Consider the following 26,001-nt stretch of genomic DNA (forward strand, 5'->3'; position numbering starts at 1 on the left):
CTCTGTAGTGTCTGGAGGTAGGCAGGCAGAGATACTGGACCTGCTAAGGGAGTTTTAAATTAAGCCTGCAGATTGTGTAATGTGCTAAGTCAGGAAATTAGCATGTGTGCTTTAATATTTTTTGGACTGTTGGGAGTCAAGTTTTTAGATTGGATGGCCTTTTGCTTGGGAACATACACAGAAGTACTGAATAGTGCCAGAGAGACTAGTCTTTCTGCAAAGTGAAGCCAATAGAAAACCCATTAGTTTGAGCTGATCTGGAAATTATATGGAATTGATCCTGAGGTAAGGACAGTTTTTCATGCTCAGTGCTACCCATTGATTCACACTTCCATAATTACAAATGAAAATCATTATGTCTGCAAGTTGTATTTTGTTAGAGTCTGATATGAGGTTACAAGAGGATTGCACACAGGCCTACTTTTTGAGCATTATCATAAGCTGAGTTTCCATTCCCAAGAAGGTTTTATATTATGGGGCTTTTTGTTGTCCACAATTTCACTGGGGATTTCAGAGACCTGAAAAATTAACTTAAAACTATCTGCTGAATAATGCAAATTATTATATAGGCACCTAACAGTGCCTGTGTGTTAAAAAGTACTACAACCCTAGCAGGAACCCCTTTTAGTCTGTAGTACTTTGGGAAAGTTCCTGCAGTGAAAGTGATCTAAGTTCTTCCTAAAGTACCAAATCTTTGAGCAAAATTCTTGAGTTTGAATCCTTATAGTACCGCCTACAGGTCCTCGTCACTCGGGAGATATTCCTTTAGTGGAAAGGACCTGTTTCTTCTGAAGTTTCTTGTCCTTTGGGAAAGTTGTTTACATGGAACACTTCTTCAGTCCCTTTGTTGTGGTTAAATGGGGTAGCATCAATTGACCTTTTGTTTCGCTACATAAGCAACAAAACTTTCCAGGGGTCATACTGGATATACTGTACATTTCCTCCAAACGCTCTTCATAACACCCATCTTTGCAACCTGTGACGACGTAAGAGGCCATTTGATGTGCCTTTTTCACAGTAACTCACCAAAAGTAGCAAACACAAACAAATACCAGACAGCTATTGTTCAGCCTGTTTCCAAACAGTGTGAATCACCACCTCGCTCCAGCTCAATCTCCCACCACCCACAGAGTCCGGGATGGTGCCTCATCATCATTTGAGACCGTGGGTAGGGAACTTTATTGCGGAACACCTCAGCATTTCAGGAAACCCATCCCCACACACATTCCTTCTCCCATCCCACGCCGGCCCTTTATCCCCCCCCCCCCCACCACCACCATCACCTCCACCACCACCAAACGCCCCGCCACCAATAGGAGCTGAGACAGGTGTCTTATCTCCATCACACAGCACAAGCACAGCCAATCTTCCAGGAAGATGGCGACTGGAATGTGACAAATCCATCTGTCCGGGTTTGAATTTGTATGCTAATTTGAAGTAATAGCCCCTCTGGTGACAGTGCAAGGGAACAATTCAATCATGCCATCTATGACAGTTGCTTTCCAGCCTTCTCTGTGATAGGGGAGTATATGCACATACCGCTGGGTTAGGCTTGATAAATTGGTTAGGTAGGTGAGATGTAGCATGTAGACTGCATGTTTAAAATGGGCTGCCAGTTTGAAATGAATCGACTACTAGGGACACCTGTGCAGGAATGTGCAGCCGCTACCTGAAGGAAAGAGGGAAACAATATTTGTTTTGACCTCATTATTTCTATCCGATCTGTAGCTGTCCTAAACCTTCACCCAATTTCACTGTGGCAGCTTTCATGATATGAGCATGATAGAAATACCCCCACATACAATCAGACTTACACAATTGCTACATTGTCATGCTGAATTATCTCAGGCTGTTGATTTGATTCCGTGAAAAGCTTTCATGTGTCACGGGGAAAAAGAAGAAGGAGAAGAAGCAGATCAGACAAAACAGACAGAAGTAAACCAACAAGCTGAGCTGTGCCGTATATTCTAGAACAAGGCGACTGCACTGGTTTGTGATTCCTCTTCTGCCTTGGCTCTCTCTTGCACCGTGCAAATGTATGGCACTCCATAATCTTTAAATTAATCTACAGCACAGGACAGATATGATCGATGGTGACAGATAAGGCTAAAGAACAAACCGCTCTCCGTTTTGCTTGCGTCATTCTTTTTCTCTACCTCTCGATCAAAGCCTGCTTTCCTTCAAGGCTCAAAGTTTGTTCACCATTTTCCTGCTTAGAATGCCTTTCCATGCACATATGCAACAAAATAATCAAAAAAGTGGAAAATCACTCAAACCCAAGCTCAAAGACATTAGTTTTTGACATTCAAAGGGCTAAAATGTTTTTATTCCAACCAATCGGCACCTCTATCAAACCTTGAAAGGGTTAATTAGATTAAACGTATGGGCCATATTATGGTCAATCACCATGATGGATATCATTGACGTCTTCTCTCTACATTCCCTATCGCAGCAAATTCTCCACCGTTTCTCCAGGAATAAAGGAAAATGCACAGCGCTGTGCCAATTGACCACACTTCAAACAGGGTGCACATCATGCGTGGCAAACTCCTCTGATCAAACAAGAAGGCCAGCGAAGGAAAGTGATGAGCAAAAAAAAAAGGCTCATCTAGCTATACGGCCCTCACATCACAGTAAATAGTTTGCTAAAAGACAGGCCTCTAAATGAGCTCTGCGAGCAGCTCTGCGAGCAGCTCTGCTTGTTCACTTTGCAGGAAACTGAAAGGTTTTCTGTGCTCAGCATGGCTGCATCTCACCAACTAATTCCGTAGTTCAATATTGCGTTGCTTTTACTTTGAAGGGGGAGGTTGTGTGTAATACATTACAGTTATTCTAACATCTGACATACTCTGATCAAACTTGTCTTTCTTTTTTTGAAATGGCACAAATATGTCACTTTAATCCTGCAGGCTTTTCATTATGATCTATTATAATGAGCTTAAGTGAATCGCCTCATAGTGAAATTGTGTGTTCGTCTAAAATGACAAATGTAATGCAATTCAATGCTACATGTGAAAGGCGCCGTTTTAGTAACAGCATTCAAGATTATTTTGCATTCTTTTGCAAAGATGTGCTGCACATTGCAAAGTGTGCCATTTTGGGAAATGCATTAGACATTACAGTAATACGTATGAGGGTCATTTAAGGCTTAAATAAATCAAACAAGTTAAGTAACATTGAGCTATTTGATAAGACGCTTTTTGTAGCCGACCTTTTCAGTTTGTGTGTGTAGGGTGATACATTCCAGCAGCTAGTTCAAATGTAAATCTATGGTTAGAATACATCAGCAAACCTTTAGCATTAACTATAAAGCATTCGTTATTATCTTGGCCTATTGCTGCATGTCATCCCCCACTATCTCCTTCCAACATTTCCAGTCTCTCTTCAGCTGTCCTGTCCAATAAAGGCAAAAAGCCTGCATAAACAGCCTAACATTGTCCGATTAAGGTATATAATAAAAGTTGGTTTACTGCTTTTATTCTTCCATGATTAAAGTAGCAAGTTTTTGGTGTTAAAGTTGATGTCTCATCCTTTGTAACGTTAAGACGAAGTGTTTCATCTGAGCCAAGCTGCCCTGATGTGCTCTGGAGTTAAAAACAAACAAAATAAACACAAAAGGTGCTCATCGTATTTAAACAACTTGATGCTATCACCCACAATGCAATGCAGATGTGAAATAGATGTAAAATGTTTGGTTCAGAGAGACAGGTAAGTATGGGGCAATGTCAATGAAATAATCTGATTTACTGTCAGTTTGGTTCCCATTTTTTCATCGGTGGGGTTCAAAAGTCCACAGCAGAAACCAATGAGTGAGTGTGTCCATGTATGTTGGCCTACAGTTTATGATTAAAATGCATTTCTCCCCTCCTTTGGGTGGGACTGAAACAACAGGTAGGCTAATACCTTCATAATATTCAAAATTAACATGAATAAGTAATGTTTATTAATATGAATTGGGCCTACAGTAATTTACCCTAAAATCATTTGTCTATTAATTCAGATGGTTCAATTAGCAAAACAGCTTTTGTTAGCATGGTAGCAATGTTCATTTCAGCTGGAACTACAGGTGGCATCGACTGTCCATTCAGTCAATAAGTAGTTGGGTGAAATGACTGAAACACTAATGTACTCTTCACTAGGCTACTCTTGACCCCGCATAGAAAACTACGCAGTCCGCGCACCCCAATTTGGGAACCACTGCCCTCGAAAGCGTCCCACTTTTCTTCTTCTTTTTTTTTTCCCGAGAAGACGCCCACGTGACGGAGGAAGCAGCAGCCAGCTCACCGCACGCGCTGCTCGTTTGACAGCTTGCAAGGCGCCGGACGGAGAAACAGCACGCGGCGGGGCAGTGAACGAGCGAAAGAGAGAGAGAGAGGGAGAGAGGGAGACAAACACGGAGACACTCGTCGAGGGAGGACAAACAGAAGACACACAAATCTCCGTTTGCAGCACAAGAGCTCCGAAGACAACCTCCCAACCGCGACGGCTGGCACACATCATGGACGGTTATGCCCGGACCGAAGATGAGCTGTTCTCCTCGTGCCTCCTGAACCTCACCTGGGAGAATTGCTACGAGCAGGTAGGACACCAGTCTCTCCAACAAAAGTGCATCACTTTAAGTGAAAATAATGCCTGCCTGCTGCTCAAATCAACATGCATTGATGAAAAATAATCGGATAAGTTTGGTAACACTCCCAAGTTTTTCGGCACGTGAGGTAAGTGCAGGTTGCAACTTTATTTTTGGATCACATAATGAGGAAGAAGGTCCCTAACACCCCTCCCTCCTCTTTATAGTAAACCACTTCTTCCCGGTAGGCTCCTACAAACATACACTGCTTCACATTACTGTAACAATGAGATGGAAAAACAGCCGTCTGAGCGTCTCCAGGCTACTTTTCTGAAAGGTCTCCTTCCCGAAACTTCCACATCCCAGCCAGTGAGGGCATCACACATCCTGCCCCCCTTTTGAAATCAATAATGAATGAACCAAGGAGTCCTCGACAAAATAAATCAGATATGCCATAAATAAATAAGTTGCAAACACAAACTTATTATTCTTTTGAAGGAGCTGAAATGCGTCATCTTCAGTATTATATCTCTTCAGTCAGTGGAGTGAGTGATGCGCTTCATGCAGAGATCATAAGACACAAGCTCTTTCATATCCTTGGTTCTTGACACCCAGGAGTTGCCAGGTCTTTGCTGAGATCCGGCAATGTAAACTTAAGGAGTTGCACTTTTTTTTTTTTTTTCTCCTCTGAGTTTGTAGTTGAGAACAGACTTGATGCTGAGCACTTTGATCCCCGGGTGTCAGGCCTTGTTCTCACACAGCAGAAGCGGCAGGCAGAAGCGGCGGCGTCTGCTCGGAGATAATTACCTAATTCCTCCCTCTCTTCCCTCAAGCTTAATCAGTTCTGCCTTTAAAATACACTTATCGTGCTGTATGAAATCCCTCTTAATTCTCACATTCCAATTTGCGAGAGGAATGTGTGAGGCTAAAGTCATCTGCCACAAGAATGCCAATGAAATCATTCTCTATGAATGCTAAGAGGGCTCCCAGCTACTTAGCAATTTATGCTCAATGATTGATGCCAAAATATTTGTACAGTGATTTTTATGGTAATTTACTTGAATGCCACCATGAGAGCTCAGGATACATATGCAGGATATTTATTTCTGTTATCAGTATCCAGGTTGCGAACAAGTGAGGGAGGACATTTAAACAATAAATCTCCCGTGGTTTAGTGGGCTACCATTTTTGAATTACAAGTAATCACAAATTAAAGAGGATTAGGCTCTTAATGCTTGAGCCTGCGATTGGCACTGCTAAGAGTCGTATTGTACGAGTTATTTAGGCACAGTAAACAAAAGGCGCCGCAAACATGATTCAGTATTGCTAAGTCATTGTGATTGGCTTTTTTAAAAAATGTGTAACAATTAAGCCTCAGCAGTTTCTGCTGCAAAATGGATTTTGGCTCATCAATGGGGAGCCGCGGCACACTTACAAAACTTAAGACATTTAAATCCACGATGAAGGATCGACGAAGCAGCAGAGATTTTGGCTTTATACACGCGCGTCCCTTTGTTTCCCAGCTTGAACACAGAACGTTTCAAAATGAATTCAGTGGCTTTAGCTCAGTGTGAGGAACTTTCTGCTGTCGGAGACCTCAGTCCACAAAGTGGCATCGCTTATCTCTTCTCTACTACCTGTTGTGTAGAACACCGTGTTCTAACAGCGAGCGATGGACATCCCATCGCATCGCGCATCATCCGATACCAGCTGTCCACACTGCATCTGTTTAAGATCAAGTTCTTCACTTTATTTACAGCTTCCCCTTGCAAACATTACTTTTTTCTATTTAACCAGGTTTGTCCTGTTAAGAAACTGTATTCCAAGAGAGACCCGTCCAAGACAGGCAGCAGCAAAAAACACAACGTTACAGACACAAAGCGGGACAACGATAGTCTTTGCATTTAAAAGGACGCATCTATGAGTCAAATCCGAGTGTCACAAGTCCAAGTGGTCACTGACGTCCAATAGAATCTGCTCCCATGTCTTTTACTTTAGATGTAAGAACATTAAAGGACACCAGATCCTGGAGTTTCAAGTCATTTAGCAGGAGATTCCAGGCTGAGGGTGCAGGTCTTTTTTAAATTTCTGTCGGTGTGTTTGGGACAGAGAGCGAAGAATACTGACCGCTACTTTTCTGCATGATGAAGACGGATAGATGGTGTGGGAGCAGGCAAAGAATATTTGAAAGGCGTACCAGTGTATGAGCGTACAGGTCACCAGAGCAGTGGTGATACACTTTATTAGCCTCAAGGATGCATGGTCGGCCGTGTCAGAGCTTGTAGTGCTTTTGTGTTGAAGGCGGCCAATCAGAGGTGTGGTGCTTCGCTCGACGAGCGTTTGACTCAAATCACAACTCTCAAAGGTTCATCCATAAACGACTGAGCTGAATAACGGTTATCGCCGACACAAGCCATATTTGTCATGGATGTGGATATTATTAAAGCACCACCATCGTCACTTTGTAAAACAAGCAGACAAACTCTGTGAGGAAGGAAAGCCTTTTTCCTGTAAGACCACATGTAGGCTTTGTATGCATTTTGTCCAATGAATTTAATGAGTAACTTTGTTAGATCATGTGTCTAACCAAACCACCGAACATCTTCCCAAATGTGCTTTTCTCACTCTTATTCTTGAGCTTGTGGCGTGTTGGTCAAACCCTTACTCGACCGAACAAGCGGCTTGAATTCAACTCTACATTGCGGTCTCCACCCTTTGTCATCAAAGAAGCCCAGTCCTGTCGATCAAAAGTAGCGTAGCTTCTAAAAGTAATACAAGTTGAGTTTTAGAAACGAAAATGGCTGGAGAGCCTTTTCATCGCAGAATTCATAGAAGAGCTAATCGTCGGCTGAACTTTTTTTTCCGGAGGGATCACTAGATTAACGTTTCTCGCGGAGAGTTGTGACTTCGTTCTGGTTTTCAAAAAAGGAGCTTACGTCTTTCCACCGGTCTGCCCCCTTCACTTAAAATCCTCCCTGGTTAAAAACAAAAAAACAAAACCGGGAACCTTTTGAAAGCAGGTCATCTGCTCCACCAGCATGTTGTTAGCCATGCACATATCCTCCCTCGCCCTCCCTAAGTCCTACGGCGAACGGGTAAATAAATAAATAAGGAAGTAAAGGGAAATGTTGACACAGCCTGTCCTTGTGGCCAGATTATCCACTCATGCTTGAGCACTGGGTAAAGGCCCTGCATTATTCAGCCCGAGACACAGAGATGGGGGGTGGGGGGGGGACTGTGGAAAAGCGGGGTCTTGCTGCAGGAGTGTTTGGTTAATAAGCGCCCTCACTTTTCAAAGAGCAGACATGGGGATAGCTGAAATGCTTGGGAGGAGGAATATGATGCCTTTGCTTAATTATCAAATGAACTCACTGCCTCCCACTTTACTCCGTGTCTCTTTCTGTTTCCACCCCTCGGCTTCCTCTCGCACTCTACTCGTCAAGCTTCTTGAAGGCTGCTGTCCGTGGTGCTGAAAGTTTCATCACACAATTTTTTTTTCTTCTCCTTTCCGTGCATGTCTCTTTTAGAATTCCAGTCTCCAATCCTCTGCCCCGGCTGCCGTCTTCTCTTCAAAAGCGATGTATTCAGTTTGTCTGGACAAAAAAAAAAAAAAAAAAAGCGTGCCGGCGCTTGGCAGTGCAGCTCAAAAGGGCAAAGCCTATCATTCAAGAGGTTTTAAGAAAAGAAAAAAAAAAAAAAAGAGGCTGCAGGTAACGCAGCATGCTCTCAGAAGCAGTAAGGACTAATGCACTTTTTTTTTTTTTTTTATGTCTCTGCTTCTCCCTACAGCATGTTTCATCACAGCTCGGCTCAAGTTTCATTCGTCCTCACTCAGTGGCTCGGTTAAATAAAAGCTCCTTTTGTGTGCGCTCTTATGTACAGCATTTGATCCATGCGAGTTACTTCTCTGTCTGCGTAATGAGTCTGTAGCCTGAGTGGATTTATTGGAGGCACACTCTACAGCAAGGCAATGGATAAAACATGAAAATTATGATCACTTTCTGGGGTGTGAACGTTTGTGTATTTGCACTTTTTTTTTTTTTTTGGCTCTTTCTATCCTCACCTTTTACAAAAAATAGTGAAAATATGAAGATCAACACGGTGTCAGAGACGAAACCGTGGAATGAGTTAACGCCACGTGTAACAGCAGAGACTCACGGTTGTCTCTCAAAGCTGCGTGGATGCAGTGATGATCCGCTCCAGGCTCCAGAAAGTCACTCACTGTTTGTCATGGTTCCACAGCGTGGTCATGCTCTGCACCAAGAACTGCTCCCACCTCTTACACCCCCCCCCCCCAAAGGAGTGAATCTAATTTCCACGTTGGCACATCTTTTCTTTAATCAACAAGTGTGTATCTGCTGAACACCTTGCTTTTTTGATAGCAACCCACAGGAGCAGGGCCTGTTGGCACTTTAATGAGAAGCGTGTTGTTCCCTCGCAACATATTGCCAAGATATGGATGGGTAATTATCTAATCAAGACTTTGTGAAAGTGCTGCTACTTACTCACCGCTGACCCGCTAACTGTCTGCCAGCGCTTTTACTGCAAGATGTTTACATACTCCTCCAAATGTATCAAACAGATACCGGGGTGTTTTTTTTTTCTGGCTTAAAAGTGAGTGTCTTTCTTGTCATGTGTATGTGCATCCTGGCTCAACCAAACACTTTGACAAGCTTCCTAATAGTTGTTGTTAAAGAAGAAACGTCAAGTCTCCCATTAAACCCGTTGTTTTTTTGGGGGTTTTTTTCGAATGCAAACCAGTGGATGCCCGGTCCAAAATGTCATTCAATACTGCACATAAGCTGATGTTTTATTTAACTTCAGTCAGGTCTCGGGTCTCTATCCATCCCTATGAATTTTGGAGCATCAGATGTTTTATCTCTGTTTTGCTTTCGTGCTCTAATTAATCATGAACTTGTCTGTATGTTTGCACTAGTAAATGTATTTCATTCCATTTCATTTAAATGTCTGATACTTCATGCGTGAGTAAGACATTAAAAGACAAAACTTAACCTTGGACAAAAGCCTGAGCTGTTAGACTATTACTGTCCATCATAATCCAAGTCCACTTTTACGCCCACCTTAGCAACCATTGGCTTTGCGTAAGGTCAATGGGCAGGCACATGAGGGGAGTCATCTGAGTGGAAGTGGTAGGAGAGGCTACGTTTTGTGAAGACCAATCACAGGGGGCGTAGGTAGAGGGGAAAATAGCATCGGCCCGAGGATTGAACCCTGGGGGGTTCAAGATGAGAAATAAGATTGGCGTGGCCCACGGTGTCCAGTGACGAGACGATGGTCTCTTTGTCTCCCTCTGCCTCGGGGACTGGTGGTGTTTTTCTTTCGGCCTCGTTGTATCCACTTATCATTCACACATTTTCTTCTTAATTGCTCCTACAACACTTTGGCAGGTCGAAGCTTTTTAATCACACGCATCAATTGCTGTAAACCAAAATGTGAAGGGCACTCGATATCAAATAAATAATATTTAAACCTGTTCAGCGATGCTGGAGAGTGAGAGAGAGAGAAATGGACAAAGAGACAGGACACATTTACAGATGGATTTTGCTCTGTGAAACTCCGGTCTATCAGTGAAGTTTATTAAATCGACTGCAGTCAGGGACAAACGTTGGTAACAAATGCTCTGTTGGCAAACGGGATCCATCATGAAATACCTGTTGGACTGTGATGAGGGCCAGGGGCTTCATGAAATAGGCCGGAGGCAGCAGCCTTGTAATTTAATATTCAGTCAAAGCTCTGGTTAACGATGCAGAGCAGCCTGGAGTTTGAAAGTTAACAGGAGTACTTAGAATTGGAATGAGGCTTTTATATTCCGTACACAAATGTAGTTCGACTGTCAAACGTGTTGAAAAGATCACTCTGTAGTTTAGCATTTTGTTGCATGGTGCTTATAGACGATGGGCTCTATATTGATAAATACATTGAACAGACAGTTTTTAAATAAACCATTCGCAACATGGCACTTGGTACTTATTTATATCCATACACGCATTCGCCCAAGTGGGATACAACCCTCAGTTGTAGCTGTCTCGTCTCCACGGTCATCTTTAAAGATTTAGCAGAGCGGCGGGTGTACAAAGGGAAGAAGAAGGGCCGGGTTTCTAAGCAGAGAATAGAAGAGGTCTGCTGCTCACATTATAAATACAAACGTACCCAAAGCACACACTTTTACTGCAATTCCAAAGGGACATGTGAGCCACCAGAGGGAGCAACGAGCTTTGATTTCTTCCGGGGCTTTGGAAATTAGTCACGTCATTAGTTAAATGGAGTGTAAAGATTTTCAGAAGGAGAGACCTTCGAACTCCTCCGCAACTGGTGAATACATGCGACGCACGAGACGAGAGAAAAACATTTGAAAAGAGGGGCTGATGGAGCTTTCTTTTCCAGTCTGTATGATGTGCCTGTGAGGTGCTTATTTCATGGATAAATTAATGTGATCCCAATAATAGCCGTCAGAGATATGAATCTTGTTTTCCCAGTCTCCTCGCACTGAGCTGTCTGAATCAACATCACAACAGAGGTGAGCGCAGACGCACTCCAGACTGCATTCTTTGATTATGTGTGGGAAAAATGTCTTCCTCACCATTGACAATCTGTTGATACCTTGCAAAATCTGAGATGAAAGCCAATGCAGCTTAGACTGTGGGAAAAAAAACCCCCTTGCCTTCTCACCGGGAGGTAAAAGTACTCTCACAAACATTGAATTGTACATCAGAAGTGTTATCAATTCCACCTGAAACGGAGGGGGCCCCGGTGGCAGAGCAGAGCCCCCCCCCCCCCCCCCCCCCCCGCTTTTGATCGCACCAACAGCGCCTGTAAACAAGTATTTTCCCATCTCCATCTCTCTGTCTCTCCGCTTCCCTCCCTCCCTCCCTCCCTTCTCTCTCTCTCTCTCTCTCTCTCTCTCTCTCTCTCGTCCTCCCCCACCAAGGTGTCTAGAGGGGGAGGTTCCTTTGATTATCTCCGCCGTGGATTAATTGCTTTTCTTAACCTCTGCACAGACGTGCTCCTACACCGCCCCGGAGCCTGCCGCACGCGCCCAGATGGACCCCTGCCAGGGAAAGAAAAAAAACCAAAAAAAAAACAAACCACACCGCGCCTCTATCTCCCCACCTTCTCTCAATTACTGACCTTCATCCTTTCATTTCGCTCTTGGATGTTATCATCGGCATTATCAGTGTTTTTACTTTGTTTGTTTAGCTGCTTACTTGGCGCACTGCAGTATTTCCTGGCTATATTTTAAGGCAGACTGAGCACGTGTGAGAGGTGTATTAATTTCTGGGAAGAGTTACAGCAGTAGATGAGATGAGTGTGTGTTGTCAGGTAAGTGTATTGTGTGTCATAAAGTGGCTGTGGGTCACCAAGAAAGGCGGAGGGGCAGTTTTTATGCCGGCATATTATTACACTGCCTTTTTTTTTTTTGGACTGTCTCTACTCCATGATTAAGTAGATTTTGGCCTTGAGATGTGCTGGCCAAGCGATTTCACTCACGTTTCTCTTTTCTTTTTTTCCCCCTGTCCAACCCTGAGTGCTCTTTTCCATCTCATTTTGCCTTTGACACGCATGTGCATCACGTCTCCGGAAAGGTCCCAGCCCCTGCCTCTAAACACTTTCATAATGCCAGGGTCTGCCTGCCTGCCTCCTTCAGACCTTGGCCTTTTTTTTTTCTTTTTTCTTGTTAGGACACATTCAAGGGACATTTTCTATGATTTATGCACTATATTTCACATGCAGACCACCTACTGTACCTTCAGAGTTCGGACGGCACTGTGCTAGAATGTTCTGAGGACAATTCGCACTTTGATTGCTACAGGAGTAAAGAAAAAGTTTTAATCGATTTTCCTTTTTCCTGTTGTCAGTTGTGACTGAGAGTTCAATTTAGACGTGAAGAAGTTTCTTTTTTAGCCTAGAGTTGTTGGCATATAGAACCTTTCTAGTCTCTGTCAGGAGTTTCATAATCCACCTCTCACACTTTCTGGTCTTGGTCTCGCTCCAGCTCATCATCTTTATCTCACTTAAGTGAATCCAGACAACTTCTAACGAAAGTTTTGCTTGACTGTTTATGACATTACTGTAAGTGGCTTTAGGGAGATTTTTTTTTTTTTTTTTTTTTTAAGTGTAGCCTAATTGGTTCAGGTGTTTGAATCAGAGTGCACTGTGGGGCTCCAGTCTTACAGAGATGAGACAGCCCACACATGCACGCACACACATACTCGAATACACAAATGCGAAATCTGCATGTGAGACGAGCCGACGCATAATGTGCACGCTGGCTCCCTCATTCACTCGCTAACAGGCCAGACTCCCCGGACTGTGCGGTACAGTGTGCTGTTGCTGATTTTCCCCATCAGCAGAAAGCTGGGATGAGCTGAGCTAATTGAGCTGGGACGCCCGGCAGGGGGAAACGGGGCCCCTCTACGCACCGGCTCGTCACTTCCTTTCTTTATCCAACCACCGCTGTGTCCAAAGTCCCATATCACCAATCTGCACCACACAAAGGAAAGTAGATTAATGCACGATTCAATGTTTTAATAACGCTTTAATAATGACACATTCATCTGCTGCAAATTGCACGCCTGACTTTAAATCATACTGTAGCAACTGTAGTTTCCTCTTTTTTCTTCCTTTTTTTTTTTTTTTTTTTCACGAGTGCAAAGTTGAATTATTGTATTGAATAACACCTAAAACAACAAATAAAGCTTCAGCCCTCACATACATGCCCATAACGACAAGCCATCGTGTTTTAGCTACACCGAAACAGAATTACCGGCCCAAATGGACTGACTGCATTGTGTGCCTCACAGCAGACGAGCCGACAACAAAAGCAGATTACCTGTTCTATTTGAGGGATATTAAGATGTTACATGGCATCCGATGGGCCCTCGGAGGCCTGTCATAAAAGCCACAGCAAGCTGTTGAGACACAGCCTCGGAGTTGTTTCCATCTTTTAGCTGCACTCGGGGACTGATTATGGTCAAGCAAAACGGCCTTTACCTGGAAAGTCACTTTCACTTTCTCGTCGACCATTTGTTAGTATGGCTAATGTCTCATTAAGTCCCCTCATAGGGGAAATGATGTGCTCTTCGGGTGAAGGTTAGGCTCTCGGCTTATCATGAGACAAAAAGGGAGACTGATTACGGCGGCACAGGCGCGTCTCATCCTGTGTCTTTCACAACAAGTCCTGTTTGTGTAACTGCTGGAGCTGCTCCATTAGCCATAATCTACTGGGCCTCCATCCATCTACCCAAATAAAAGTTCAAACATTTGGGCTGAAAGATGAATGCTTGATCAGCTTTACATGGTACTCTGCAGAGAAGGAGGGATGAAAATGGAGAAGGGGGGGGGGGTAAATTTTACATTATCAAGGAGATAATTACAAAGCAATCATAAGCTGTTTCTGGTAAAGTGGTAAACAAGCCAAGGGCTTGTGCTCTTTTCCCAAGAATAATTAAAAGTCGCTGTTCATTCTATGCATCAGTGTCCTTTCCTCCACTCAGCGGCCACCTATTGGCATAATAAAGCAGAGGAAGCACTGATTTAGGTAGCCTGCCGCGAAGCCGCTTTTTGCACGGCCTATTTTAAAAAAACACGGCCTTGAAATTTTTGCACGGCTTGACCTAGGCCGTGCAAAAATCTACATTTAATAGACGTGCTTACTACACGGGTTTCTGTACGGTGCCACCCGTGCCCTATTTGGTAGGCGGAATGTCAGGATAACGATAGCCGCTATGTAAATAGCGTCAGATGGTAGCAGCTAACCGCTAACAGCTATCCGCTAACTAATAAATCCAACAAAAGAGAAAAACGCTACATAAACAAAACCAACGCTGGAAACATCCAGCAGTTCATCCACTTTGTCATTGGCATGTGACTGTTTATTACAAGAACTCAATCCAGCTTTGTTTCAGAGAAGGCTGTGTGCGGCGAGGAGAAATACACACGTAAACAATCAGCTGTGTTACAGTCAATGGTTTAAACACGGTGGAGTTTTGTTTACCAACGTAACACAAGAAGTGACGACTCTTTCAACCAATCAACGGACTGCAGGGTTTAGCTCCAGATGATTGACTTATCAAGGTCTAGGGATCTATTATTACTGGATGACACAATATTATATTATGAATTTATGTGTTTGTTGTTTGTTTTTTAAAGAAAGTGCAGAGAGAAGCAGTGGGCCAACAAAGGGCTTAGACAACATGAACCAAGTGAGTTGCAGTCAAATGATGATGGGGTGTGTCAGGGTAGGGGCTGTACAGTAAATCAACATTATGAAGCTTGGGAAAACTAAAATGTGAAAACTAAAACGTGTAACAATGCATCTTATTGAACAGAATGCACCATTTAGAGACTTATTCAGTTTTCTTCAAAACTAGTGTGTTAGGGAGCACATAACCGCCGCGCCGCCGTTAGTGACACTGAAAAAAATTTGCACCCCCTGTATTTTTTTTTGCACCCCCTGTTTTCCCATTTCTGCCTAAATCACTGAGAGGAAGGGGTGCACTGCAATATAATTCCAATGTTTCTGAAGATCTATCAAATACTCAGTCATGAATACGTATTGCGCTTTTTTTTTTCTCCTGTTATTTTGTTTTTTGCTTCAAAGGCAAGTCTGAACAGCTGTGATTTGCTGTGTCACAAAGCAGCAGTGTTTCCAGATATGGATGACTACCTCGTACTTCTCCCTTTAACGCCTGAGTAACGAGTTCATTCATTGATTGGTCTAGTCTTGAGAGAATGGGGACTTGCCAGTGGAGGTGTGAGAATAATTGATGAGAAGCATCTCCATTTGGCTGAATTCTCAACCATGGAAATTGCAATCAACTTTTCCTTCAAGTGACAATAAAAAAGGAAATTCATATGCAGCGTGCATTTGAGCCAGGACTCAATACTAAAAAAAAAAAAAGAAAAAAAAAGAACAAAATTGCAAGACAAACGAGATCATTTTATCCTTGGATGCACTTCAGATTTGTGTACTTTTCTCTAGCGTTATAACTCGATTCAAACATTTCCATCAAGCTCTGTTTTAGCTTTCTGACACAATCGTGCAAGCCTAATCTTTTTTTGGAAAAGTTAAAAGATTCTAGAAAAACAAAAGATAAGAAAGCCTCGCATAAAATCAATAAAAAAGCAGTGCCTTGAACTTTACAGACGCCCCGTAGGTTGTCTCATCGCAGCGCTGACATGTCGTCGTTACTCCACTTCTAACAACAACCCGAATCAGTCAATTATCCGAGGAATCCATCAACGAAACCCCGCTGCCACTCGATCGATCTGCGTCGCCTTCTCTCTCCTTACACGCGCCGTGTCACAAGCATTTTTTTTTTTTTTTTTGAGGCGTCCATTTGCTCGTGTGACCGGTTGCTGCAGCTCGGCCATTGATGGATCCACTCGAGTGGCAGCTCGTCTCTGATTTACGGTTGTTTATAGCCAGAGAATAACTGGAGTTGACCCTTCGCCACTTCCCATGATGCCTGTAAAGCTGCACATTGAGTTTAGGTGATTTCCTCGCTGGCCAAGGTGATGTCATGTCTGGAGGTTAGCATGTGCGCCTGATGTTTCCTTCTCAGAAGCTCCTAGCTTTAAATCACATGCTCTTGCATGGATAATGTTGGTACATGTGCCAACTCCTCAGTGACGCCATGACCAAATCAAGCGGCCCATAATTCCACATTGTGATGCCTGCCTCAGCAGCACTCTGCAAAGCTGCAAGGGGGTTGGGTGGGGGGGACACTGCGTCCTCCCTACCTGATGACATGCAAGGTTTATCACGTCAAGCAGAGACATGGTCACCTTACCCCGGGCCTCATTGTGACAGCCAGCAAGTCACTGGAGAGCACCATTGGAAATCAATAAGCCCCCGCTCTTTAATTGTTAGAAAAAACGCCTCCCTGTTTACAGCATCGCATCATCAGTTCGGACAGCCTGACTTTCATTTCTTTTTGCCTTTTCCTCTCTCCTCGTTGCTCCCCCTCCTCTGGTGGATGTGCTCTCTGGCTGATTGTCAGTGAGATTACGTAACAGAAGCTGGCCGCTTCTCCTTGTGGGCTTGTCTGATTAACTTCGGGGTGGTTAAAGGTATTTAAAGGCGTTTCTGTGTCTTATCTGAGGGATTGTTTTTCATGCTAACAGGTGGCACGCGCTCGCTTCTGTCCTCTGTTGACTTCAACGTGCTACTACGCCGCTGTGTGTGCTTTGTACCGAGTAAAGAATCAGATACTTCCATTCTACTTTATTAACCCAGCAGTCCCTCCAGCTTTTGGACTCGGAGCTTGTGCAGCTAGGTTATTCCCGTTCCTGTCAGGGTATACATTTTGCATTTCATTTTTAAACCAGTGATGTATGCTTATAATGTTCTTCTGCTTTTCTTCAAGATCATCCCGATTTTTAAACTTTGAAGAACTCTTCAGGTACTGCATGTGTATCAAACCGCAGCGTTGAAGCTGATGTGCACTTCATATCGTTATTGCAGCATTGAAGAATTGCACCACACTTTTTTTTTTCTTCTCTTCTCGTGCAGGACTAATGCTGTTAACATCCGGCAACCCGTTTAGGGTTCAATTCAATTCAGAGCGTCTTTGTTACTCTCAGGTCAAACCAGGTAATTATGGGATACTCACGACTTCCTTTTGAGAAGCCCAAAGCCAATAGTTACCGAGTCTCCACTCCCCCCCTCCATCTGTGTCTCCACAAGCTTCTCCTATTAGTGCGTTACCTGGGGAGGGCCACGGCTCCAAAACTCTGATTAGACCCTCTCTGGCTAATTAACTGCTCGGGCCACAGTTGGCCATTTGCAGCGTTTAATGGAGGGACGATGACACAGCTGTCCTTCGTCTGTCATTCATCAGATTTGTGGCCTTTATGCCACAATTTGTGCCATAAAATGTATAAATAGGCCAAGCTAGCTTAGCATTAATCACTCTCATTAAAGTGACAGAACACGGTGCATACTACATCTTCATGCGAGCCGGCGGTATTGTCCTTATTAGAGAGAAGGAGGAAGAGCGCAAAAGGCTTTTTGTCATGATTGAAGAAATTTGTGATTTCCTTATCCGAGGATTTAATCATAAAAATGTTGTATTACTTTAAAATGTTTCATACAGGCTGATTGCTCTCTGTCTTTTCAAGGCAACAGGCTGCTTTTTAAACTTTTGAAAACTCAGATGGACACTAACATTCAGAGACACAGTAACTTGAACTAACGTCAACATCCACGTGCTCTAATAAACCCTGACTGAAGCTACAGTCTGTTTATGCTCACTTATCAACCCAGTTACTCACACAAGCCCCAGGCTCTTCAGCATCACCCAGTTGTTGTGTGTTCATTAAGCAGCGAGAGAGTGTTTGCCCACTCTGCCCTAATGCGTGCGAAGCAACGTCCAAATATTTTCTTTTTTCTTGCGAAGTGCTGCTCGGATTATTTCGGAGTTGTTTTGCTTTCATTCCTTCTCCAGGCTATCGTTTGCATTCCACCTGTGTGACATTCTGCAAAAAAAAAAACACGTCTGCAGAGCGAGTATTTCTGAACCGCTGTGCACGTTTACACGCACCGATAATTCGATATGCAAATGATGCCGCTTTTGGTCAAGTGTCGAACCCGCTCCCTCGTACCAGGTCATGTTGAAAGCCTGGTGCCTCTCCGGGTGTTTATTTCCAACATTGTTCTCTTGTGTCTGTGACTACCCCCGCACTTTTTTTCCCTCTGACTTCCCGAGGGGGAAGTGGAGAGCACATGTGAACGGATCACTTCTGATTAGTGGGGCTGCTTTTAAAAAGCTGCCTGTAGTGTTTTTTTTTTTTTCTCCAGAAACAAACAGTGGTGTGGCCTCCCCAGGGACGACTGCCATTTCCTTAGCACAGCACAACCCCGGAGAAAAGTAGTTTTATCTCCCAAGTGCTGTTAACTTTTGCCTTTAAACCTTGTGCTTGCCAGTTCCTTGTTTTTCACATCACAAGATGATGATATCTCGCAGAATGGTGACAGCTGATTAAAAAAAGAATAGAAAAAGACAGCCGGATTCAGCTTCTTCTACAGCAGAGGATGGCTTTTAAAACATTTTTTTTATTTTTTATTACAGCCTCACGACATAAACTTCCTGTCATTTAATGCTCTCTGCAAATTTACATATAAAGTGCCTGATAAGCAGATTTGTGTGTAGCAGATGCACATTTGCACAATTTGCAGAAAAACAAAGGTTGAAAGAAATTTGACTTTGTTTTGTATACGTTTGAACCATTTGGCATTTTTGTGCAAGGAGGGGCACAGCAAGGAAGGGGGGGTGGAGTGGGTGGGGGGGAAGTAGGTAAATGGCACGGGTGGGTGGGGAGCAGGAGGAGGCGACTGATTTGCCTCCGTTCTGTCGAGAGGATTTACGGCGCGAGTGTGTCGAGCCATCAATCAATCGTGGCGCACTCCAAGGACAACTTTGTCTCTTTATGCAATTTGTAAGGCTGTCCAGTCAAATTGATTCCTTAACCAGGAGCCGTCCAGCTCCCCCCCCGCCTCCCCCGAAAGAACATCAACCTCCATGTTTGCTGTAGCAATAAATGATTGCGCTGTTGACTATCGTTGACCGAAATACAACTGCAAAACAAAGTGGGTGACAAAATAACGAGATTAAAAACGATGGCAGAAGTGATTTGATTAAATGTGATTAAAAGGAACAACTGAGGCGCGATGCTGTCAAAGTCCCTGTAACAAATGATTCTGCCATTGTGATTGTTTTACTGTCGGCCCTTCAAGGATTATCTCCGGGACTAAAGCAAATTATGTGTACAACCAAATATGGACGCTTCCTCCATGGTTTTCATTTAGTCTTAATCCCGGGCACGTTAAGACCTCGGCATGCGTGTACAAGCCAGCGGACATGGTGTGCTGCCATGTACACGTGATCCTCGGTCGTGTTGACTCTTCAGGGTGAAGACTGGACAGCGCTCGACGTCTCCCCCGTCTCTTCATTGCTGTCTTTCAAAGCACCACTTCTGATCTGCCCCAAAATGTGGATGAAACAGCGCACCCTACCCCTTTCACCAGAGAATTAACAACTGGCCTCACATTTAACAGGAGCTTTTTTTTTTTTTTCCCAACACTGATGAGCAGTTGCAGGACGGAGGCTCCTGGGCAGGAAATGTTCTTTTGGCAGACGCACTTTTTCACTTTATAATTAAGACTTTTTTTTAAGACCTATTTATTGAGTCAATTTCACCCTAAATTCACTAATGCACGATGTAAACCTCTGCATGCCATGTTTGTTAGGTAGTTTGATCCAAACTTTCATTTTATGAAACCTTCCACCATAAGTGACACTTGTTACTAGGGATGAGGCATTTTCAATTATTCAAATTATATTCAAATTATTCTTGTGACTTTTATCTCGTAAAAAGAATAAATGATTATTTTTAGTTCCCTGGTTTGAATGCTGTACTTCTGCCAGACAGTGGTTGTTTGCTACCATTCATTAAATAACACATGAAGAAGAAAGAATCATCTGTAGTGTTAAAAACTGGGTTTCTCTTATCTCACATGAATCCTGCCTTTACTAGTTTTTAAAATCTCATCGCGTTGCTTAGATCGATGACCTACACCATGTAGGCAGCTGCTCTACATGCTAGCATGTCTTTTTATTGTGAAGCTCACTGACATATTTAAATAAGTTTGAAGTTTATTAGCATGCCCTAGTGCAGCCGTTCATGTACAAAGAGTATCTTTATTTCATTCTTATCAAATATGCAGTGTTTCGTAAGTCATACCGCCCATGACTGGAGCTGGAAGAAACCCCATCCCATCATTTCCTGCTGAGCACGCACTCGGTCTTCCTCCGTGTCGACTCGGTGGTGATTTGGGACGTTTAGCGGACAATAGGGGAGCGATTATAGAAACAGGCTGTACACTTGAATAATTGATGCCGGAAATCATGCTCAGCTTTTCTGAATTCATAATGATGCCCACCCTTATCCCTTACTCCAACACACACACACACACACACACACACACCGAGTAATATTGAATTTGTGTACAAACACCTACGATGAGCTGCCGTGATTCACTTGTCTGGGTGCCGTGATCACATTAATGTGGAAACGATTTGAAGGAATCCAACATTAATGGCATATGATGGATTACAGCGCAGAGTAAATGTCTTAGCATTGCTTTTAATGTAGTCTTTAAGATTTCAGATAAGCATCCCCTCATTTTTCTGCTGTGAAAATCCAATTCAAAGGAACATTTCCCTTCCATTCCACTGACTGAAATGACTCCAAACATAAATATAGAAACAAATTGAGTCAAAGATTATCTAATGGAGCGTGCGTCAGTGCAGTTTGTCACAAGCTTTATATAAGAGCATTGCTCAAATGGCAACCGTTCTTTAACGACTGAAAAACACTTTTTTTTTCTCACCACATAGCGCAAGTTTAGAGCCGTTCCACCGCGCTTTATCAATCATTTAAGACGTGAAAACACTCTGCCACCAGTAAGCCTTTGACAGCTGGCACAAGGCACGCATCAAATCCATGTGAAGAATGGCAGAATATATGACAACAAATAGCCTCAAAATCTAGTTCATTTCAGTTTGATCAAGAAAAAAAACAAAAAAAAACTTCCATCTGAAGGCTGCCTGAGAACAGACACCATGACATGTCAGCCTCACTGCACATTTTCTGTGTGATAAGAAAAAATCACGAGGGAGGGAGATCCACTATTAACAACAGTAGTTTCCTGAACAAAAGAAGTTTGAGAAGTTTTTGGTGTGACACCGCTGGCAGCTGACGAGTAGAGAAATGAGAAGTATCAGCGGTTCGCACCAACAATGCCCAACAGAATTCCCCCAGATTGTCCTGTTAAGATAATAAGAAATCAAATCTTTCTGGGATTGTCATTAAATAATTGGTGATCTATTGAAACATCAAGAAAGAATCAAACGTCATATGTCAGCCAACCAAACGTAATCCTTCATGCTTGTTTGTACAAGAGTTTTATGTCAAGTCACATTTTGAAACTCTTCTTACTTTTTTTTAGTCTCTGTCCTGTTGGACTGAGGGTGTCAACATGTGCAACACCTCAATGCTTGTCAATACTTCACGGTCCAATCAAATGAGATCCCTGATCTTCAGTCATATTCTTAACCAAAGGCTGCCAGCAGAGAAACGGAGAGCACTGTCCTGGCTGCACAGACACGTTGGCATCGCCTCTGTGCGTTTGTGTTGTGTGCAGAAGTTCATTTTTTGGTCATTAAAAACAAGAAATGAACCAATATATGGTGTGTAGGACTTCCTATTTTTGTTGATGGGAACCAAACTAGTATCTATGTCTTTTGACTTTTCGAAGCGTCGCGTCTTAGTTTCGAAGATAACCTGTCTCGTTCCAAACTTGGTTGAGCGTAGTCCAACAAATGAACAATTCATCCCATGTCCTCAGATTTCAACCGGCAGCTCTGAACTCCTGCTACATGCTAACCGGATGACAAAACCTCTGTGTAGACAGTATGGCGTAGACCTGCCTGTTTCGAAGCTGCCGCTATTTGGCTAAACTGCTCCACTCAGGGTAGCCTTTTCTACTTCCTGTCTACATCACAGCCAGCGCCGCCACTCCTGGCTCCATTATAAACTTCCTCTTTGTTCCCTCGCTGCTGATTTGACATTCTGCTCACCTGTGCGATGGCCGCGTGAAGACACTGTGTTGCTATCGATCAGCCGAGACCTGGTCGGTCAGGAGGGGAGGTTGCCCTCCAGGTTATCAGTGACATCACTCTTAAGGAAAGCTGTGTTCACTTCTGTTTTCCCTCATCGACAGTTCGGGAAGTGCATTAAGACTCGCTGCTCAACCTGATTTATTGAGGCATGCCAGCTCCTCTCCACGCACCCAAAGGCCACTGGGTAACAATCCAGTCTTACTTCCTCTCCCTGCAAACAGTATTTATTTGCTCGCTCTCAGGGAGGCAATGACGACCGCTCTGACAGACAAACAATATTACGATGCAGCCTTCAAGTCAGAACTTGATTCTCTTTTCTTCTTCTTCTTCTTCTTCTTCTTCTTCTTCCCTCCATTCTCCCTTCCTCCAGAATGTCTCAGTCAGTTGTCAGTCCTTTCCTCCCCAGCCATGGGCCCTGTTGACACAGGAATCCGTCACTCCTCATGTTGGCGGCCATTACTATTCATGAGGCGGTGTGATCCACTCTGTCACCCGTTGTCAGCAAGAGGTGTCTGTCTGCACTGCCGCTCCCCTTACTCTCTTTATCAGCCGGGGGTGGCTAATGAGAAGCACCAGGTTAATACCACCACTAGAACAGCAATGGCTTTAAACCTTTTAATTCATTTCGACACTGCTAATTGAAACCCATGTGAACTACACTCTGGACACCGTCCATTTTCCTGGAAGCCGCCCCCTGAAAGGGAAATGCAATTTGATCTAATTTTTGATACAGATCCCGGGATTACCTCGTCTTTCCTGTTTGAATTTGCATTTTTATTTTTTATTTTTTTTTACGACCAATTCACAGCTCTGTACGTTTTAAGCCATTAAGACAAAATTAAGTCCCGCCGGGAAATATCAGGAGACAACCACAACCAAACGCACTTAGACTCAGCAGTGACATGCAACACCAAAAATAACCAGCTTTACATAGTCAGAAACATCTTAGTCCAATTACAGCGAGTAAAAACAGCAGCCATGACTAATGCTAGACAACCTCCTGGATGGGGCAAGAGAGTAAATTAAAAATTCCCCCCGCAGTTGTCAGACATGACTTAGTCATCCTGCACTTGAGTGTTTAATCAGCATGCAGCGAACACTGTGGGCTCGTGGACTAAAACCAGGACTTCTTACTCTCTCTGCTTCCACCTCCTTCAGCCTTCATGCATATTTATCCTCGCGGCTTTTGTCAATGCTGCTGGAAATGAATATTGACAACAGTGAGAGGGCGTTCTCTAAATTCCATCACACCACGCGGTCAACCGGGTGCACCTGGCACCTCGAGGCCCTTCTTTTCCCTTACTCTGTGTTTGGCTGAGCGGACTTTCCTACTCCTTACATTTCACCGCCGTCTTTGATGCATCTCTATTCTACACTGAAGGGCCGCGGCCTAATGATGGGAGATCATTCCACCTCCCTCAGATGTAGCTGTAAATATTCAAATGAGCCATCATCCGTCGACGGCGTGAGCGATAACGGGTCCATCTTTTACCTGCCCCTTCTTGTGTGTGACAGCCGGATATATTTAGTGGACTGCATCGTCGTCCCCAAAAGCGCTTGATTTGCCGGCATAAATTTCCGCAGACACGCATCCCCTCCCCTTGCCAGCAGAGGCGAATGCTTATTCATTTACCCGTTTGTCATTTCAATAGTTATTTTATGGTGCTGCTGCATTAATTGAACTGCTTCTTGCTGCACAACAATTCAAGGCCCAGTGAATCTATTACAAAGGGAGTGTGCCGGAAACATCGCTGAACGGGCTCACAAATCAGCCTAAGCTGAGAGGGGAACCTCGCAATAATGTAACACAATCGCACTAATCTTTCATTTACAATGTGCTCCTTTCTCAGCCAAGCAGGGAGAATGTCTGAAAAGCCCAGAGTGGCTGCTGTGGGGAAAAAACCCCCCCAACTAGATTGGTTTTACAGGAGTTCCACGAGATTATTGTGTTTGAAGAAGTCGTTTGACCTCATGGGAAGAAAAATTCTCTAGGTCCCAAAAAACGAAACAAAATACAAAACGTTTTAGCTGCCGAACAAAATTCTGAACGAATCGTTTGAAACTTTCAATTTATGTAGTTTTTAAATGTAAATGAGCTAAATCCCTTCATGATGGAATTGATCATCAAACATGGTATGTCGTAGAATATCCTTTAGTCTGCAACTTTTAGACAGCTTCTTTGCTCAGAGCCGTTTATTTTTAACCACAAAAACTTGTGAAATGAAAACATTGTCAGCAAAACCACGAGTAGGTCCTACAAATGTGCCTTTAGGTTGATAATACAGAGCTCAGTTCAGACAATGAATGGACACACGCAGTCATGGAATCGTCATTCTTCTGTTTCTTTTTTTTGTTTAGAGATGTTGAACTTTAGCACAGTGTAAACATACTTACAAATATGAACAAAGAAGTAATAAAGACCAGCGTCAGAATGAGGTCAATGGATAAACGTTGAGAAAATCCAAACAGAATCGTCGTTTTAAGGGAACTTCAAAAAGCTTCTCCTACGTTGTTTAAGATTTTCGACTTTCAGTGAACGCGCTCCACCCAAAGTATCTGCTTCCACTTTAACTCCAACTTATCTATTAAGTCCCCACCAAACACATTCTGTGTCTGCTTTATCGACTGCGAGACTCCGGAGGCTGATTTATATGCAAGTCTTTAGTGTGACAAAACTAATGTGCTTCGAACCTCGATCACTCAAGTACTGTCAGTGTCCCCCATCATCAGTCTCTCTACCTGTTATCAGCTGCTCTGCTGTGTAGCCTGACATCACACATTCAAGTCATTGATGACTCGAGCTTTTTTGGACACTCCACTAAAAATCATTTCAATAAGACAAATTTATCTTGAATATGGATTGTGGGTTAACACTGTTTTGATTTCTCATTTTCATTATAAAACATGGTTGGAGTATAAAAAAAAAGATAAATAAAAAGATGGCAGCCTCTCGCTCACTTTGTCACTTTAATTCATCAGTTATCTCCTGAAAGACTTGATATTACTTCTGTGACTCAGCACTCAGTTCTCTAAAACAAACAACATGCTCTGGAGCTGATGGGGACGTCCAATTTAACTGCCATCTTAATGGAATCTATAATAAGCACGGGGCACAATAATGGCAAAACGCTGCATCTTGTGATAACACAGCAAGCATCACCCCCCCCCCCCCCCCCCCCCCCCCCCCCGATCACCAAACAAGTTTTTTTACCCTCCTCTTAAGAAGAGCAAAGAACAAAATGTCAAGATGTCACTGTCAAGTTGCTTGTATCGTATTCCCTGTGGGCTCCTCACCGCCGGCTGCCTCGGCCCTCGCGCCACATAGAAATAATCTGCGGTCTGCAGCACAGGGGCGTCTTCACATTTCCTCTAAATAAAAAAAAAAACAAACTGCTGAGTTTCATTTCACCTCTTCCCTCATGTGCTCAAGACTTTCATATAAGAGAGAAGAAGAAAAAGAAATGTCTGCTGTATGACGAGCTTCTCTGGTGATTATAGTGAAGGCACATTTGCTCTGGTGTTTACTGTGTTCCCATGACGTGACTGTAGACTGTATAAAACAAGGACACATTGGTTTTTAAAAAGAGAAGGTTGGCGGCCATATTGGGATCTCAGCCCAACATTTGATCAAAGAGAGGGAGTTAAAGTAGGCCTGGTCGTCAACTGAACAACAGCACTAACTATACACATTTAAGCTGAACTCTAAGCTGTTATATAAACAGAACAGAT

At 43.4% G+C, this 26,001-nt stretch overlaps 1 protein-coding gene across 4 annotated transcripts in view; it reads left to right on the forward strand.

The window, feature by feature from the left end:
* Window positions 1–4,118: 4,118 nt before the first annotated feature.
* ppargc1a (peroxisome proliferator-activated receptor gamma, coactivator 1 alpha) overlaps window positions 4,119–26,001 on the forward strand; it is a 244,632-nt gene continuing 222,749 nt past the window's right edge. For 2 of the 4 annotated variants that reach the window (XM_079371189.1, XM_079371190.1), the window contains exon 1: window positions 4,119–4,579. In XM_079371189.1, coding sequence (XP_079227315.1) covers window positions 4,499–4,579 — 81 coding nt within the window. In that variant the 5' untranslated portion in view covers window positions 4,119–4,498. The remainder of the gene's footprint in view (window positions 4,580–26,001) is intronic. The other 2 variants (XM_079371192.1, XM_079371193.1) reach the window with 2 other exon arrangements.

Source organism: Symphodus melops (assembly GCF_947650265.1).
Source record: "Symphodus melops genome assembly, chromosome: 20".
NCBI lineage: Eukaryota > Metazoa > Chordata > Actinopteri > Labriformes > Labridae > Symphodus > Symphodus melops.